This window comes from Aquarana catesbeiana, linkage group LG13, assembly GCF_042186555.1.
Source record: "Aquarana catesbeiana isolate 2022-GZ linkage group LG13, ASM4218655v1, whole genome shotgun sequence".
In the NCBI taxonomy this organism is placed as follows: domain Eukaryota; kingdom Metazoa; phylum Chordata; class Amphibia; order Anura; family Ranidae; genus Aquarana; species Aquarana catesbeiana.
This window is the reverse complement of record NC_133336.1, coordinates 29161296-29179972: the sequence shown is the minus strand read 5'-3', so window position 1 is coordinate 29179972 and position 18677 is coordinate 29161296. Positions and strand designations below refer to the sequence as shown.

At 44.1% G+C, this 18677-nt stretch overlaps 1 protein-coding gene across 5 annotated transcripts in view; it reads left to right on the top strand.

The window, feature by feature from the left end:
• TRAF3 (TNF receptor associated factor 3) overlaps positions 1-18677 on the top strand; it is a 158448-nt gene that overhangs the window by 95606 nt on the left and 44165 nt on the right. For all 5 annotated transcript variants that reach the window (XM_073609352.1, XM_073609353.1, XM_073609350.1 and 2 more), the window contains 2 exons: positions 13078-13336; positions 15190-15241. In XM_073609352.1, coding sequence (XP_073465453.1) covers positions 13095-13336; positions 15190-15241 — 294 coding nt within the window. In that variant the 5' untranslated portion in view covers positions 13078-13094. The remainder of the gene's footprint in view (positions 1-13077; positions 13337-15189; positions 15242-18677) is intronic.

Genomic DNA, 18677 nt, shown 5'->3' with positions numbered 1-18677 from the left:
TCTCCTTGCTAGCTGTGTGGTTGGATGGTTGTGGAGGGAGATGGGGGATCCGTCCTCACAGATAGCCATAGACAACACCTAGAAAGATGGGACAAAGTACTGAATGTTGTGCTTCTTGAGGTCTACTTTCAAGGATAAGTTCACCTTTTTCAAAAATATAATAAATGCACATCTTTTTGTAGGTAAAAAAAAAAGTGCATTTATTTTTTTTGTTGGGACCCAGGAAAGCATTGTACTCATTATTGGCAGATCGTGGGTGATATGCAGGGCTCTAAAGGGCGCTGTGTGTAAGCTGTTTGGATGTTCATCATATGACTAAGCAGTTACACGCTAACAGGACACATCAATGAACTCCTCCCATAGCGCCGTGATAGTTCAATAAAAACTATAATCCAACGGGCGCAAAGGCTGCCGGACCGCGTACTTTCTATTCACGTGCAGAGCCCCGCACGGCCACGTTCTTTGCATAGAATGACGACGAGCCAGGGGAAGAAGATCGTCCGCCGCCTGACACACTGGGGGAGATTTGGGGACCGATGGATTTGTAACATGTTACACCCTGAATATGGGTGCAACATGTTACAAAAGGTGAACTTGCCCTTTTAAATCTTTTTGTCTTTGTGATTAGCAACTAATACGTCATCCAGACCCTCCCCATGGAATATGGGAAAGATGGGCATCCCTAAGGTGCTACTAACTCTTTTTTTTTAATGTTGGTACCTCAAAGTGTAGCAAACTTTACTTCTGTTTGCACCTATCCTATTCTATGATTGGATGAATAAGGATCATGGTGTCACTGCCCCGCCTCTCCTCCAGGCCTTCTGTGATTGGTAGCTGTGCTGAGAGATCGACACCTGTGTTCACTATGCAGAAAAGCAGCTGCTTGGCACAGGATCCAGAAGAATGTGGCGATCACTGTAGAAGTGATGACTTCCTACTCTGGGGTTGACTTACTGAAGAGTGCAAAATCTGGTGCAGCTGTGCATGGGAGCTTTTAACTTCTGCTTGTTCAATTGAGCTTCGATCATAAAACTTGGAAGATGATTGGTTTCTATGCACAGCTGCACCAAATTTTGCACTCCAATTTTTGTAAATTAACACCAATGTGGTAGTCATCACTTCTACAGTGATCGCCACATTCTTCTGGATCCTGTGCCGAGCAGCTGCCCTTCTGCATAGTGTACATACGACAGTGAATGGATAGGTAGCATTCTCTGTGATGTCACTGATTTCTAGTGCATGGATAGGATACATTCTCTGTGGTGTCACTGGTCTCTAGTGAATGGATAGGCTGCATTCTCAGTGATGTCATCAGTCACTGGTGATTGTATAGGCTGCATTCTCAGTGATGTCACTGGTCTCTAGTGAATGGATAGGATACATTCTCAGTGATGTCACTGGTCCCTAGTGATTCGATAGGATACATTCTCAGTGATGTCACTGGTCTCTAGTGAATGGATAGGATACATTCTCAGTGATGTCACTGGTGTCTAGTGAATGGATAGGCTGCATTCTCAATGATGTCATCAGTCACTGGTGATTGTATAGGCTGCATTCTCAGTGATGTCACTGGTCTCTAGTGAATGGATAGGATAGATTCTCAGTGATGTCACTGGTCTCTAGTGATTCCATAGGATACATTCTCAGTGATGTCACTGGTCTCCAGTGAATGGATAGTATACATTCTCAGTGATGTCACTGGTCTCTAGTGAATGGATAGGATACATTCTCAGTGATGTCACTGGTGTCTAGTGAATGGATAGGCTGCATTCTCAATGATGTCATCAGTCACTGGTGATTGTATAGGCTGCATTCTCAGTGATGTCACTGGTCTCTAGTGAATGGATAGGATACATTCTCAGTGATGTCACTGGTCTCTAGTGAATGGATAGGATACATTCTCAGTGATGTCACTGGGCTCTAGTGATTCGATAGGATACATTCTCAGTGATGTCACTGGTCTCCAGTGAATGGATAGGATACATTCTCAGTGATGTCACTGGTCTCTAGTGAATGGATAGGATACATTCTCAGTGATGTCACTGGTCTCTAGTGATTCGATAGGATACATTCTCAGTGATGTCACTGGTCTCAAGTGAATGGATAGGTTGCATTCTCTGTGATGTCACTGGTCTCTAGTGAATGGATAGGATACATTCTCAGTGATGTCACTGGTCTCTAGTGATTCGATAGGATACATTCTCAGTGATGTCACTGGTCTCAAGTGAATGGATAGGTTGCATTCTCTGTGATGTCACTGGTCTCTAGTGAATGGGTAGGCTGCATTCTCAGTGATGTCACTGGTCTCTAGTGAATGGATAGGCTGCATTCTCAGTGATGTCACTGGTCTCTAGTGAATGGATAGGCTGCATTCTCAGTGATGTCACTGGTCTCTAGTGAATGGATAGGCTGCATTCTCAGTGATGTCACTGGTCTCTAGTGAATGGATAGGATACATTCTTAGGGGTGTCTTTGGGTAGATTGCATCCTGTGAGAACATTAATAGACCTATCACCCGAGAACTATATAATGTGCAACTGAGTGAACCTCTAGTTCTCAAACCAGCAAGTTCTAGATTTCTTGTCCAGTGAGCTGACACTTGGTCTCAAAGGGGTCTTCAAAAAGTTTCTGCACTTTTTATATTTTTGATGGAAACGGTGAGGGCCGGAGAAGTAGAAATTGGTCGTGTCAGAGTGTCATGTGACTAGTCTGTCTGGCAAGCCGGCTGTCCTTGCAGTTTAGTATGAGTTGTCATGCCGTGGTGAAGATGACTGTGAAACTTATTAAAAAAAAACAGTGCGGAAACTTTTTGGAGAACCCTCATACAATCCCCCTTCTTCTTCTTCTCACGTGCTGGCAAGGGTTTGTATTTACATTTTGGGAACCATTTAATAGTGAAACACATGAAGCCAACTAATTCTACGAGCTGTGAATTCCGCCTCAGCCCCCTCTGAGTAATCCTCGGTTTCGGGTCTGTTTTGTGTGTACCCCCCTGAATTTATGTCATCGCTCTATATTTGTGTACATTTTATCGATCTTCCAGGAATCGTTCTGGGCCTCAGTGTGCTATGAGCCTGGGGGGGGCGGGATTTACCGCATTCCACCCCCCTGCGTTATTCCCTGTGGTGATCCCCCTTGCACACCATTCACTTTCTTTTTGCATATTGTGTAAAAGTTTGACTCGTTATTCCCATCTGCCACTCGTCGTAGTCAGAAGTAGAAAAGCAATAAACTCCACGTGTGCTGATCTTCAAAAGGGACCAAATTTTAGAGGACCAAGAAAAAAAACCTTAAAGGGTGTGTGGGGGGGCTACTACCAAAAATAAGTGGAATTATACCCGAGAACAAAATAGTAAAATATTGCGGCTTACCAGTCCTTGGATGTGGTGGCTGCATTCGTTTTCTTTTTTTAGGGCTTTATTCCTTTTTCTTCTGGTGATCCTGCCAGTAGCATACTCCTGTCCCGGGATGACCCTGCTCATTGTACAGTATCTCACAAAAGTGAGTACACCCCTCACATTTTTTTAAATATTTTATTCTATCCTTTCATGTGACAGCACTGAAGAAATTACACTTTGCTACAATGTAAAGTAGTGAGTGTACAGCTTGTATAACAGTGTAAATTTGCTGTCCCCTCAAAATAACTCAACACACAGCCATTAATGTCTAAACCGCTGGCAACAAGAGTGAGTACACCCCTAAGTGAAAATGTCCAAATTGGGCCCAATTAGCCATTTTCCCTCCCCGGTGTCATGTGATTGGTTAGTGTTACAAGGTCTCAGGTGTGAATGGGGAGCAGGTGTGTTAAATTTGGTGTTATCGCTCTCACTCTCTCATACTGGTCACTGGAAATTCAACATGGCACCTCATGGCAAAGAACTCTCTGAGGATCTGAAAAAAAGAATTGTTGCTCTACATAAAGATGGCCTAGGCTATATGAAGATTGCCAAGACCCTGAAACTGAGCTGCAGCACGGTGGCCAAGACCATACAGCGGTTTAACAGGACAGGTTCCACACAGAACAGGCCTCGCCATGGACGATCAAAGAAGTTGAGTTGCACGTGCTCAGCGTCATATCCAGAGGTTGTCTTTGGGAAATAGACGTATGAGTGCTGCCAGCATTGCTGCAGAGGTTGAAGGGGTGGGGAGTCAGCCTGTCAGTGATCAGACCATACGTAACACACTGCATTAAATTGGTCTGCATGGCTTTCGTCCCAGAAGGAAGCCAATGCACAAGAAAGCCCACAAACAGTTTGCTGAAGACAAGCAGACTAAGGACATGGATTCCTGGAACCATGTCCTGTGGTCTGATGAGACCAAGATAAACGTATTTGGTTCAGATGGTGTCAAGTGTGTGTGGCGGCAACCAGGTGAGGAGTACAAAGACAAGTGTGTCTTGCCTACAGTCAAGCATGGTGGTGGGAGTGTCATGGTCTGGGGCTGCATGAGTGCTGCCGGTGTTCTGCCATATAGTGTCCTCCTATCGGATAGTGTCCGCTCCGTACTGCGCAGGCGCAGCGCTTGCGCAGTACGGAGCAGAAGGAGATGCCGAAAATGTCCGAAGTTGATCAGCTGACCATCAGCTGTACACGGCGCTTCGGCAGTTCTTAGCAATGGCTGTGTAAGAGGGCCCCTCGCGGGCTCGCTTCGCTCGCCACGCTTCGGGCATGGCCTCGCTGCGCTCGGCAACTATTTATTCTCACTCTATGTCCACTTGGATAGTAGGGAATGATCCTGGACATAGGGTGAGAATAAAAGCGCAGGCGCCGTGTACAGCTGATGATCAGCTGTTAAACTTCGGAGACTTTCGGCGTCTCGTTTGTCCTCCGTACTGCGCCTGCGCAGTACAGGGAGGACACTATATGATAGGGGACTGTATTTGACAAGACACCGGCACTGGGGAGCTACAGTTCATTGAGGGAACCATGAATGCCAACATGTACTGTGACATACTGAAGCAGAGCATGATCCCCTCCCTTCAGAGACTGGGCCGCAGGGCAGTATTCCAACATAACGACCCCAAACACACCTCCAAGACGCCCACTGCCTTGCTAAAGAAGCTGAGGGTAAAGGTGATGGACTGGCCAAGCATGTCTCCAGACCTAAACCCTATTGAGCATCTGTGGGGCATCCTCAAACGGAAGGTGGAGGAGTGCAAGGTCTCTAACATCCACCAGCCCTGTGATGTCGTCATGGAGGAGGGGAAGAGGATTCCAGTGGCAACCTGTGAAGCTCTGGTGATCTCCATGCCCAAGAGGGTTAAGGCAGTGCTGGAAAAAACTGGTGGCCACACAAAATATTGACATTTTGGGCCCAATTTTCACTTAGGGGTGTACTCACTTTTGTTGCCAGCGGTTTAGACATTAATGGCTGTGTGTTGAGTTATTTTGAGGGGACAGCAAATTTACACTGTTATACAAGCTGTACACTCACTACTTTACATTGTAGCAAAGTGTCATTTCTTCAGTGTTGTCACATGAAAATATAGAATAAAATATTTATAAAAATGTGACTCAAAAACATACTGTATAAAGTAGTGGCCTCCCAAAGACACCAACAAGGGTACCCAATGATACCAATGATGGGGCACAATTCCTCCCACTGACACTACAGATGCACTGAAAATTTTGACGGACGAAAAATATCAGCCAAAAATGTTGTCAGCATTTTGCTGATTAAGCAAAAATGGCACCTAAAATGTGTGCATTTTACTGCGATGTGGTTGCGATTTTACTATGCCTATGGTGTGTTTATCGTAGAACATGTGACTCAAAAACATAACACGGGTGTGTTATTGAGGCTCCATTCACATCTGATATCTTAATTTCGCTGCAAAACACAGGACGGGTTTGCAATGCCATTACTTCTAACCACTCCAATCACGCTGAGATTTTACTGTAATTGTCGCGTGGTAAATCGCGCGGCAAACGTGACAAATCGCAACGCTGTCACCCAAAAGAAGCTCTTGTTCCTTTTTGAGCGACAAGCGATTGGGGTGCTATTAAGAAGTAATGGCATTGCAAACGTGTTTTGCAGCAATTTGAATTTACGGGCGGATCAGGTGTGAATGGAGCCTGATGCATTCTCAATGCATTTCAATGGAGAGTTGCGTTTTTTTTTTTGTTTTTTTTTACTGACCAAAAATGCAGCAAGCAGGACTTTTAACACCACAATGGAAGCGCAATGGAGCCTTGTGAAGACATACATAGAATTTTTAGAGGGATGCATTTTTTTATTTTTTTTACTTTTCTTGCGCTAAAGGTGCCAATAACAGCAGACAATAAATTAATTTAAATTCACGATATTAATTAAAAAGTCGAATATAATACAAAGTAAGGATTGGGAAACTCAAAAAATTGGTGAACTTTATGGGCACATAATGAGAGGAAGATTCATTAAAAAAGTCAACATTTTAGTACAGCATAGTTAAAAAAAACATATAAACAACATGCAAACAACACCCTGTATGGACACATTTACCAGTTACCCAATAGTGCAGTTACAGAGGGCTGGATCAATAGTATAAGGATTAGCTTAGTAATATATCAAAGCACAAAGAATTGATCCAGTAGTGCTTCCAAGAACTTGCTCATCGACGCGTTTCACTAGAATACTAGCTTCCATGTGAACGATGGTCTTGGAGTTCTGTAGACCAACCGTCCTGGTGCTAACAGTACATTTTGTTTTAACATCTGCAATTATATTCACGAAATGCGGTGGGTGAGAAAGAAGCGAGAGGTTGCACTTGTTTGTAAATGCTTTGAGCCGCATGAACGTTCTGTCCTTGCATGTCGTGAACATGTGCACAATCGCGCGCTTTCCCAATACACGCGGAAATGCGCCGCCCTTTAGCAGACGTGTCGGTGCAATAAATTGTTAATAGCACCCATGCTACACGTTTTTTGGAATGGAGGCAGGGACTTCTTTTACGCGTAGAGCAGCCTATTGAAATTGGGTGCCTCTATATGTTACGCACAGGAACACCCTGGAAATGCGCACGCGCGCTCAGTCACACCTGTAGGTGTGAATCAGGCCTCAGCCTTGATGTATGTTGGCATCAGGATTTGATCTAATTTATAATTTCTTGATGCGTCCCATCGGCTGAAAACACAAGATTTCAGTGTTTGTGTTGTGAACTTTGAAAATGTAATTTCTCTAGAATGCTTATAGATGCATAGATGAATAATGGTTTGTTTCAAATCACTTTTACTGCTTATTCCGGATTTTGTGCATGATCTGGGCACAGGTTCACTTTGCATGTATCGTTACCTTCATGCTAGGGCTTTTTATATGCAGAATGTATGCTCTCAGCACCCATGCCCACCCCCAGCTTAAGTTTTTACTCCTCACTTCCTGGCATCCTTGGCACAGGATATGGGGGAATCCCCTGCAGTGGGCTCACAGACAAGAATTAATATGCTGCTGTGTAAAGTTGGGAAGATGTACAATGTATGAGGTTTTAGTTATCTGTGCCACCACAATAGGGAACTTAGGGTAATGAAAGGAAGTGTAGACTGTGTGAACTATAGGAGTATCTGGGCGCCCTCTAGGAATAAGGTGCCTAAACTCGATGGGAACCTCGTGGCCCATGTGGCACCTCCGTCCTCTCCATTTCTTTCACACTTTTTTCTCGCTCTCTTTTGCCCTTCCAATCATTCTATTTGCTCACTCTCCCTGGCTGTCTCCCTGTGGCTCTCTTCCCTCTCGAGTTTTCTCTCTAGCTCGCTCCTCCTCCCTCTCTCTCTAGCTCGCTCCTCCTCCCTCGCTCTCTAGCTCCCTCCTCCTCCCTCTCTCTCTAGCTCGCTCCTCCTCCCTCTCTCGCTCTAGCTCGCTCCTCCTCCCTCTCTCGCTCTAGCTCGCTCCTCCTCCCTCTCTCACTGACTCGCTCCTCCTCCCTCTCTCTGGCTCGCTCCTCCTCCCTCTCTCTCTGGCTCGCTCCTTCTCCCTCTCGTTCACTCCTCCTTCCTCTTTCTCGGTCCCTCCTCTCTCTTGCATGCTTGCTCCTTCCTTTCCCGTTCTCGCTCCTTTCTTCCTCTCACTCTGGCTGACTCCATGTGGCTCTCTGGCCCTCTCCTTCTCCCTCTCTCGCGTTCTCTCCTCCTCCCTTTTTCTTGCTCATTCCTTCTCCCTCTTTCTCCCTCTTTCTTGCTTGCTTCTTCTCCCTCTCATGCACACGCTCGCTCCTTCTCCCTCTCTCCGGCTCGCTCCTCCTCCCTCTCTCTGGCTCGCTCCTCCTCCCTCTCTCTGGCTCGCTCCTCCTCCTCCCTATCTCTGGCTCGCTCCTCCTCCTCCCTATCTCTGGCTCGCTCCTCCTCCTCCCTATCTCTGGCTCGCTCCTCCTCCCTATCTCTGGCTCGCTCCTCCTCCTCCCTATCTCTGGCTCGCTCCTCCTCCTCCCTATCTCTGGCTCGCTCCTCCTCCTCCCTATCTCTGGCTCGCTCCTCCTCCTCCCTATCTCTGGCTCGCTCCTCCTCCTCCCCACCTCTGGCTCGCTCCTCCTCCTCTCTATCTCTGGCTTGCTCCTTCTCCTCCCTCTCTCTGGCTCGCTCCTCCTCCTCCCTCTCTCTGGCTCGCTCCTCCTCCTCCCTCTCTCTGGCTCGCTCCTTTTCCCTCTTGCGCACTCGCTACTTCTAGGGACCTGTGGACTGAACCACTTAGCGGTGGAGGACCAAGAAATCATCAGTACTTGATGTGTCAGATTCCAGGAGGACCTTTTTTTGCCAGTTTTATTTTAGTGACAGAGTCTCCATTCTTAAGCTTCAGTTCAGTGAATTTGGCTAGGCTGAGATGTCATTAGCCTGTTGGTATATTTTTGCCCGATTAGCACTGCAGGCTATAGACTGCAGCACTGATTCTGTGTACTCTGGCAGTGGAGGAGTCTCCCTGCTGTTATTATACAATGACACAGCAGAGAAGGTTCCCTCCACCACATTGTGTATCGATGGGGAAATTGGGTTTGTTTTTTTTACATTAAACCCTCTAGTTGAAATTTTTTTTTTTTACAAAATTGGCCCCCTGTATGGCCAGCTTTAGCCACCGCCGCATACCTGCTCAATTTTTATTTATTTAATATTATGGAGAATACTGTATAATGGGAGAAGCTGGAATACACAAAGAAGGGTGGGAACAAAGAAAACTTCTAGTTGGGAAGGAACAAAATTGGGAGTTAAGGCCGGGAGATCTCACTGTTCTGCCCACTCACCAGTAGAATTTCCTTTTGAAATGCATTTTTCTAACGTTCATTCAATTTTTTTAATAGCCAGTGGGGTCAGCTTGACAATCTCTTGTTTAACCATGGTGTAGAGCAGTGGTCATCAACCCTGTCCTCAGGGCCCACTAACAGGCCAGGTTTTATGTATTACCTTGGGGAGATGCAGACTAGAATACGGCAATCACTGAGCAGCAAATGATATCACCTGTGATGTATTTCAGTTATCTTGCAAACCTGGCCTGTTAGTGGACCCTGAGGACGGGGTTGATGACCACTGGTGTAGAGGAATATTAAAGAAAAAATATTTCTTTATTAAAATTTTAATTGTGAATATTATTTTCATTTGGGAAAAAATGTACTTATTGTAATAAACGTGATTCCATAATTGGGGTGCAACGATACCTGTGTCGGTATCGGTGCCAATACCGAGTATTTTCACAAGTATCGGTACTCATGCAAATGCACAGATACCTGAAACCGATACTTTCAAGCTTGGTTCTTTGAGCTGTCAGTGGGTCTCCTCTGTTGACACTAACATAAAAAGAAACATTGTTTCTTTTTGTATCTTTCTGTTTCTTTATCTGCAGATTAAAGAGATGAGCTAATTATCCTCTGTTTAACCCCTTATTAACCCTTAATTTACATGAATCAGTCTTAATTAACTCCCTATTCTCCTCCGTTTAATTATTATTTTCCTGGTTTTTTTTTTATAAACAATAAACAATTAAAACTTTTTTTTGTTTGTTCTGTTAGTGAATTTTTTTACACATATATTGGTAATTGGTATCGGCGAGTCCAAAAAAAAAAGTATCGGTACTCGTCCTACTGCATCCCTATTCCAAAATTAAACCTTGAATTCGAAACCTTGGCATGGCAATCGACCACATTTTTGAGGGTTTCATACAAAGCTTGTACCATAATTGGTACTGTTGGATGCTCTGACAATTTTTCTGAATTTTGGTAGAAATTGTTGAACGACTGGTGTATGGACAGATTTAGACTGGCCAAGACATATAGAGAAACCCGGGGGTAAACTCAGCCTACTAGGTTTTATCTAGAACTCAAATTCCACTTTCAGGCACACTCGCCCATAAATCAGATATTGGCAAATATTGGGTTGGCTCAGCCCACAGGTACCAACTAAAAACTTGAAATACTGGTTTTAGTAGGAGTTGACCTTTAAGGCCCACCATTTGGTCAGCTTGCATAATCCAGTTTCCCAATAAACCATGAATCTCCTTTTTTTTTTTTTTTTTTTTTTTTTTCTAATTAGAGCAAAATCTGCCTTGGCTGTCATTTTCTTTCGCCACCCACGCACTTTTCTTTTACAGACTCTTAAAATTGTATTTTTAACTTTTTTGTACTGTATGTCTGAGTCAGAGTGTTTTAACCCTTTTTTTCTTTTTTTTTTTTTTTTTTTTTTTTGCTGTCTCAGTTATTCTGGAAAATAATTGTAAAAAAGAAAAAAACAAATTGTGCGGGGCGTGGTGTGAAGGTTTTGTTAGTTGAGTATCTTGTGGTGTCTTGCATGACTCTTACAACTCTTTAATTTTTGACCTGGTTAGTGGAAATTGTAAACACGAGCGCGCGGTACGGAGCCTAGGGCGGGAAGATGCTGTATGACATTTTCAGAATGTTTTAGTGGGGCCACTTCCGAGAATGAGGTGTAGGCTTATGCAGAAACTGATTGATACCGCCTTTCATTCATTAAAACTTTTTGGTTCTCTTGCCTCATTTTCACCGTGATGAAGAGCTGCGTAATGGGAGTAAGGTCACAAGGTCTCCTTGGAAATATACTGTTCACTCGAATTGTGAACGAGACACGGTGTAGGAAGGCAGCATACGGGGCGATTGTGTAGGAAGCCAGAATGGAATGTTCAAAATTAACTGTTAAAGAAGATGCATCAAAAATTCCTAAAATCTCATATTCACTTTAACACGTTAATTATACATTTTTTTTTTTTTTTATTCTATACTGAATTTTTGCATAAGAGGTAATTTCAGGTTTTTGTTTTTTTTTTATCATATTTCCAGTATTTGGAAATCTGCAGCTTTCATTTAAAAAATACCTGGTCATCCTGCTACTAATGTCCTTTATCCAAGAGCTTCCTGTTATAGGGTGACAACGCTCTGTACCCTGTCCCCATCCCCCAGTTGTGCTCCTGTGTTGTCACCTTATCACATAGACACTAATCTCCAATGAAAGCCTATTTCAACATGCACTATATTGTCAAATGTATTGGGGCACATGAACTTTAATGGCATCCCAGTCCTAGTCCGTGGGGTTCAATATTGCGTTGGCCCACCCTTTGCAGCTATAACAGCTTCAACTCTTCTGGGAAGGCTGTCCACAAGGTTTAGGAGTGTGTCTATGGGAATGTTTGACCATTCTTCCAGAAGAGCATTTGTGAGGTCAGGCACTGAAGTTGTAGGAGAAGGCCTGGCTCACGGTCTCCACTCTAATTTATCCCAAAGGTGTTCTATCAGGTTGAGGTCAGGAATGTGTAGGCCAGTCAAGTTCCTCCACCCCAAACTCGCTCATCCATGTGTTTATGGACCTTGCTTTGTGCACTGGTCCAAATCAATTTGGTGGAGGGGGGATTATGATGTGGGGGTTGTCTTTTCAGGGGTTGGGCTTGGCCCCTTAGTTCCAGTGAAGGGAACTCTTAAAGCATCAGCATACCAAGACATTTTGGACAATTTCATGCTCCCAACTTTGTGGGAACAGTTTGAGGATGGCCCTTCCTGTTCCAACATGACTGTGCACCAGTGTACATAGCAAAGTCTATAAAGACATGGATGAGTGAGTTTGGGGTGGAGGTTAGGCAAGGATTCTCTGTGCATTGTGCCTGAATGAATAAAGTTAACAATGTTTGAATTGTCTTCGTGGTCCAGCTGGTATTTTCCCTTAGATCTGTGTAGTCTAAAGCAGGAGTCTCCAAAACTTTTTTAAACAAAGGGTCAGTTTACTGTCCTTCAGACTTTGGGGGGGGCAGACTGTGGCCATTGGGAGTAGAAAAGGCCCCAACATCAGTGGGGAAAAAATAATTCCCCCGTCATTTGCTTTAGTGAGAGTGATTGTGCTTCTTCATCATTAGTGTCACTGGGAAGAATTGTGCCCCATCGTTGGTGTCATTGGGCCCAATTGTTCATGTCATTGGGTCCTGTTGTTGGTCTCATTGGGAGAAATATTGTCACATTGTTGGTGTCATTGAGAGAAATTGTGCCCCATCATTGGTATTAGTGGGAAGAATTGTGCCCCTTTATTGGTGTCAGTGGGGGGACTTATGGCCCTAAGGGCCACATAAAAGCAAGCAAAGTGCCGCAGTTTGGAGACCACTGGTCTAAAGCGGTGGTCTCCAAACTGTGGCCCTGTGTTTGCCTTTATTTGGCCTTCGGTGCATTGTGCCACCAACTGACACCAATGATAGGGAGCCATTCCCCCTACTGACGCCATCAATAGGGCACTATTTATCCCATTAAAACCAATGATGGGGCATTTTCTACTCCCACAGGCCAACGTTCCTGAAGGACAATTAACCGGCCCCTCGCTTAGAAAGTTTGGAGACTGGTCAAAAGGAACAAGTCCCTACTAGCATTTAGCATCCACCCTCCATATGGGTGACCCAATTCAGGGCTTGGAAGCAGCCCACCCCTTATTTTTGCTAAGGGGTAGGCTGCCCCTACTCTATCCAGAACCCCCCAAAAATGTTTGCCTTCACATACACTTTAAATAAAAGGTGAAATTGGTCCTCCTTAGTGAGTGATGGGATGAAAACCTGTTTTCAGCAGGCAGTTCAGGGGGTGATGGTATAAGCTTCATTTGTTCCTGATCCTTTGCTGATTGATCCCATTTCTCCTTCCAGAATATAGCTGTTATATCATGGATGCAAGCAAAAGAGTTGAGCCAGCCGTGTCTTCACAAACACTACAGCAGCGAGCCAACCCAGATCGCAGCCTCGCCACTACCATCTATGTACCCGAGCAAGGGGGATACCAAGAGAAGTTCCTGAAGCATGTGGAAGAGAAGTACAAGTGTGAAAAGTGTCGGCTAGTCCTCTGCAACCCCCGGCAGACAGAATGTGGGCACCGCTTCTGTGAGACCTGTATGAATTCGCTGCTAAGGTAAGGTCTGCCTGAAATATGAGACAGCTTTAAATCAAATTATACTCAACAGAGTGTTAAAGAGCCACTTAAAGTGGACAATTTAGTAACTTTACAAGTCTGCATAAATGAATTACTCACAATATACAGCAACAGTGTTATTTTTCAAAAAGCTCCTCCTTTTTATTAAAAAGCCATCATTGAGCTCCAGTCGGGTGGCTTTGCCTCAGAAGAGATGATGTTATCAGTCATTTGCAAGCAGGAGAAAGCATTTACTCTGTCTCCTCACCCGCAGTCATTAGACTGCAACGTTATACACTATATTGTCAAAAGTATTGAGACACCTGCCTTTACACGCACATGAACTTTAATGGCTTCCCAGCCTTAGTCCGTAGGGTTCGATATTGAGTTGGCCCACCCTTTGCAGCTATAACAGCTTCAACTCTTCTGTGAAGGCCGTCCACAAGGTTTAGGAGTGTGCCTATGGGAATGTCTGACCATTCTTCCAGAAGAGCATTTGTGAGATGAGGCACTGATGTTCATCCCAAAGGTGTTCTATCAGGTTGAAGTCAGGACTCAAGGCCAGTCAAGTTCCTCCACCCCAAACTGGCTCATCCATGTCTTTATGGACCTTGGTTTGTGCACTGGTGAGCAGTCATGTTGGAACAGGAAGGGGGCATCCCCAAACTGTTCCCACAAAGTTGGGAGCATGAAATTGTTTTTTTTCCCCCACTGATATTGGGGCCTTTCTACTCCCAATGGCCACAGTCTGCCCCCCCCCCCCCCAAAGTCTGAAGGACAGTAAACTGACCTTTTGTTTAAAAAAGTTTTGGAGACCCCTGCTTTAGACTACACAGATCTAAGGGAAATTACCAGCTGCACCACAAAGACAATTCAAACATTGGTAACTTTATTCATTCAGGCACAATGCACAGAGAATCCTTACCTAACCTCCACCCCAAACTCGCTCATCCATGTCTTTAAAGAGCTTGCTTTGTACACTGGTGCGTAGTCATGTTGGAACAGGAAGGGGCCATCCCCAAACTGTTCCCACAAAGTTGGGAGCATGAAATTGTTCAAAATGTCTTGGTAAGCTGACGCCTTAAGAGTTCCCTTCACTGGAACTAAGGGGTCAATCCCAACCCCTGAAAAACCACCCCACACCATAATCCCCCCTCCACCAAATGATTTGGACCAGTGCACAAAGCAAGGTCCATAAAGACATGGATGAGCGGGTTTGGGGTGGAGGAACTTGACTGGCCTGCACAGAGTCCTGACCTCAACCCGATAGAACACCTTTGGGATGAATTAGAGAGGAGACTGCGAGCCAGGCCTTCTCATCCATCATCAGTGCCTGACCTCGCAAATGTGCTTCTGGAAGAATGGTCAAACATTTCCATAGACACACTCCTAAACCTTGTGGACAGCCTTCAAGTAGGTAGGCAGTAGGCCACAAAGTAGGCAGGTGTCCCAATACTTTTGACAATATAGTGCATCTTTGTAGCAAATCACAGAAGACACCAGTATGTACATGATTGTGTCATCCCTGAGCCAATGACACACTGCATATCATGCATACACACCTGATGCTAGATCCACTTTAACCATTTTCCGACTGCCCCGCGCAGATATACTGCGGCAGGGCGGCCTCTCTGCGCTGGATGACATATCTGATACGCAAGCCACGCTTCCAGGTAGGGGACGCGCGTCCGCCGCCGCGACTGTGCTGTGATTTGTTACAGCACAAGTTGATCAGCGGGTGCCGGCCAATGATTGATCGCTGGGACCCGCTGATCAGCTCTGTCTGACCCTTTTGTTTATAAAGTTTGGAGACCCCTGCTCTTATGTATTCTTTATCTCTTGTCTGTTTTCAGCTCTCCAAGTCCACAATGCACGGCATGTGAAGAAATAATCATTAAAGACAAGGTAAATCATCTCTTATGTAGGGGACTCAGATGGTAGGAGGAGGACTTTGTTGTCAGGGGACTCTGATGGGGACTGACTCATGTCATGGGGGGGTTTGAAAGAGACTGACTCTCCTATAAAGGGGGATTACTTTGGGGACTGTGATGTAAGAGGGGTCTGATGGGGATTAACTCTTATAAAGGGGGGACTCTGATGTAAAGTGGGATTTTGGTGGGGACTAACTGTCACGTAAGGCGGGGTTTCTTTGATGGGGGCTGACTCATGTAAAGGGGGGGACTTTGATGTAAGAGGGGATTTTGATGGGGACTGACTCTCATGTAAGGGTGGGGGGGTTCTTTGATAGATGCTAAGGGGGATTACTTTGATGGGAACTCTGATGTAAGGGGGTCTGATGGGGACCCTGATGTAAGATGGGGACTGGAATTTGTATTTGTCCATCTATGATTGGTCCGTGAAAGGAGCAGACTGAAGAGCTCATCTCTCTGTCACTCTGCTCTTTCCTTCTATCCACATGCACAGTGCACTGCAGAACTACTGATTCCTTGTGTTGCTTCTCCCTCCCCCCATTTTGAGCTCTGCTGTACAAGGACTGCAAAAGATTGATATTGTGTCAAATTCAATTACTTATACTCCTTTCATTAAAAAAAAAAAAGAAAAAAAAAGATTTTGGTATGTGGTGTTAAACAGAACTGCATTTATTTGTGTCTTTTATATCTTCCTGGAGTTCAGCTTGAACAGATGTAAAAAAATAGGGGTGACACTCTTGACCGACACCTGTAATGTATAGATTCAGAAAAAAAAGGGGAATCGGACTATATAGGCCAAACAAGGAGTACATCATGTGTTGCGTTTGTTACAATATGATTTTTTTATATTAATCAGACATAAGATACATGGAACATAACATTACACAATAGTGGTTGTTCATAGAGATACTGTCAGGTTTTGGCTTGAGTAGACAATGGGTACGTAGATACCATTGTCGTATTAAAGTTTGAATAGGCTATTGTCTATAGTTACAGTAAACAAGTAAGAGATTTACTTGTTTGATATTCTTTCAGCTCTCAAACTGAAAGAATGACTGTTAGTCGGATGTTATGGAAACAAGTTTGTAACCATTAACTTTTGGTAACAAACTTGTACATAAAAGGGATGAGTAGAGACTGAGGGACACACATCATCATGCTTTGACGATCAAACGCCACTCATGATACAGTGCCTGATTTCCAGAAGAATCGTTGCCAAGATCACGAACATACAGTAACAGAAGATAAGTAACCTTTAAGTGTATTTGTACTGATAAAGACCATAGGCTGTTCATTTGCTAGGCATTTTGCTTGTTATAGATATCTGTCAGTCTTGTATTGTATTCCTAAGATTGTAATAGTTGTGTATGTACAGCATCTTTGTATAGTAAAAGCACATTTACACACTGCAGAAGTCTTAGCTTCCTTGCTTATACCACAGAGTAAGATGCTAGATAGACGCAAACAAAACACATCAACATATCTAAAAGCATAAAGTTTTATTATACAAAAGGTTAAAAAACAAAAATACACCATATATGCATAGTTATAGCTAAAAACAATTACATATTGGGCTTAGGGTTGAGTCAGCCACATATACCGTATATATATTAATATACAGCAAAGTAAATTAACATGCTTTACAGGGTCCAGTGTTGATTGGAGGCCTTCATGTGTCAACGTGTTATGCTAGAGTTAGTGTCCTCAGGACACACAAAAGAACAATACAGTAGTTGTCTATAAAGAAAAAATTACACTCAAACAAATATCTGTAAATCAATGTCCAACATATATGTGCATTTATTGCCTGAGACCTACCTTAACTCCAAAGCACCAATGTGCAGAAAGCTCCCTGGGTGGGCAACTGGAGTACAAGGAGAAGCCAGAGAGATGGAAGAGGACAAAGATGGAAACCCCTCATAAAAAGACTGACATCTTATAGCCACATCGGGCATGATGCTATCCAGACAATCATATCAACACTGCACGGTTGATACAATTGTCTGGATAGCATCATGCCCGATATGGCTATATGACGTCATAATCTTTTTATGTAGGTACACCCGTGTCTTGGCTCCGGGGGTTTCCATCTTTGTCCCCTTCCCTCTCTCTGGCTTCTCATTTCACTCCGGTGCCCGCCCAGGGAGCTTTCTGTGCTTTAGTGCTGAGTTATGTCTCATACAATAAATGCACATGTACGTTGGACATTGATTTACAGATATTTCTTTGAGTGTCATTTTTTCTTTATAGACCACTACTGTATTGTTCTTTCATGTGTCCCGAGGAAGCTAATTCTAGCGAAACACGTTGACACATGAAGACCTCTAATCAGCAGATCCTGCAGAGCATGTTAATGCACATTGCTGTGTTATATATATATATATATATATATATATATATATATATATATATATATATATATATATATATATATATATATATATATATGGGTATAGGGGTTGGCTCAACCCTAAGCACAATATGTAATTGCTTTGAACTATTAGTATGCATATATGGTATATGGCTTTTTAACTTTTTGTATAATAAAACTTTATGCTTTTAGATATGTTGATGTACTCCTTGTTTGGCCTCTATAGTCCGATTTTTTTTCTTTTTGAATAGATGTAGTGGTCCATGAAGCAGCTTCTGGTAGCCTTAGAGTCCTTTCACACTGAGGCGGTTTGCAGGCGCTATTGCGCTAATAATAGCACCTGCAAACCAACCCGAAAGTGCCACTGCTTTGATTCCAGTGTGAAAGCCCCGAGGGCTTTTCACACTGGAGCGGTGCGCTAGCAGGACGGAAAAAAAAGTCCTGCTAGCAGCATCTTCGGAGCGGTGAAGGAGCGGAGTGTATACCGCTCCTTCACCGCTCCTGCCCATTGAAATCAATAGAGGCGCTTTACGGTGGTTTTTAACCCTTTCTCGGCCGCTAGCGGCCGAATACCGACGGTAAAGCGCCGCTTACAATATCGGCGCTTTACCGTCGCCCCCGCCCCAGTGTGAAAGGGCCCTTATTTAGACTATACAGGTGGCAGTAAACAACCAGTGACAGATTAGATTCCTTCACCTACCAAGAGCTCATTCAACATAAAGAAAGCGATCAAATTGGTTGCGTTTGATTGCATTTTTCCGCTCGGACCAATTGTTTTCTTTATTGACGAAAACAGTTGGATGCCCCATTTAGCGCAGCTAATTTGTGATAGACGGGATTCTATCATGGAAGCGCCGCATCGATCGGATTGTTGTGCATTTGGCCACACGTTGCTTAGCTTTTCCGTAGGAAGATTTTAAGCTGTGACTTTAATTGGCCAAACACTGTGTAGGTTTAGCGTCTCTGATGTTTTTTTGACCTCATGCGACCCTGTAAAATAGAGAGCGGCATAACCGTTTTCCTTGAGGTCGCCATTTGA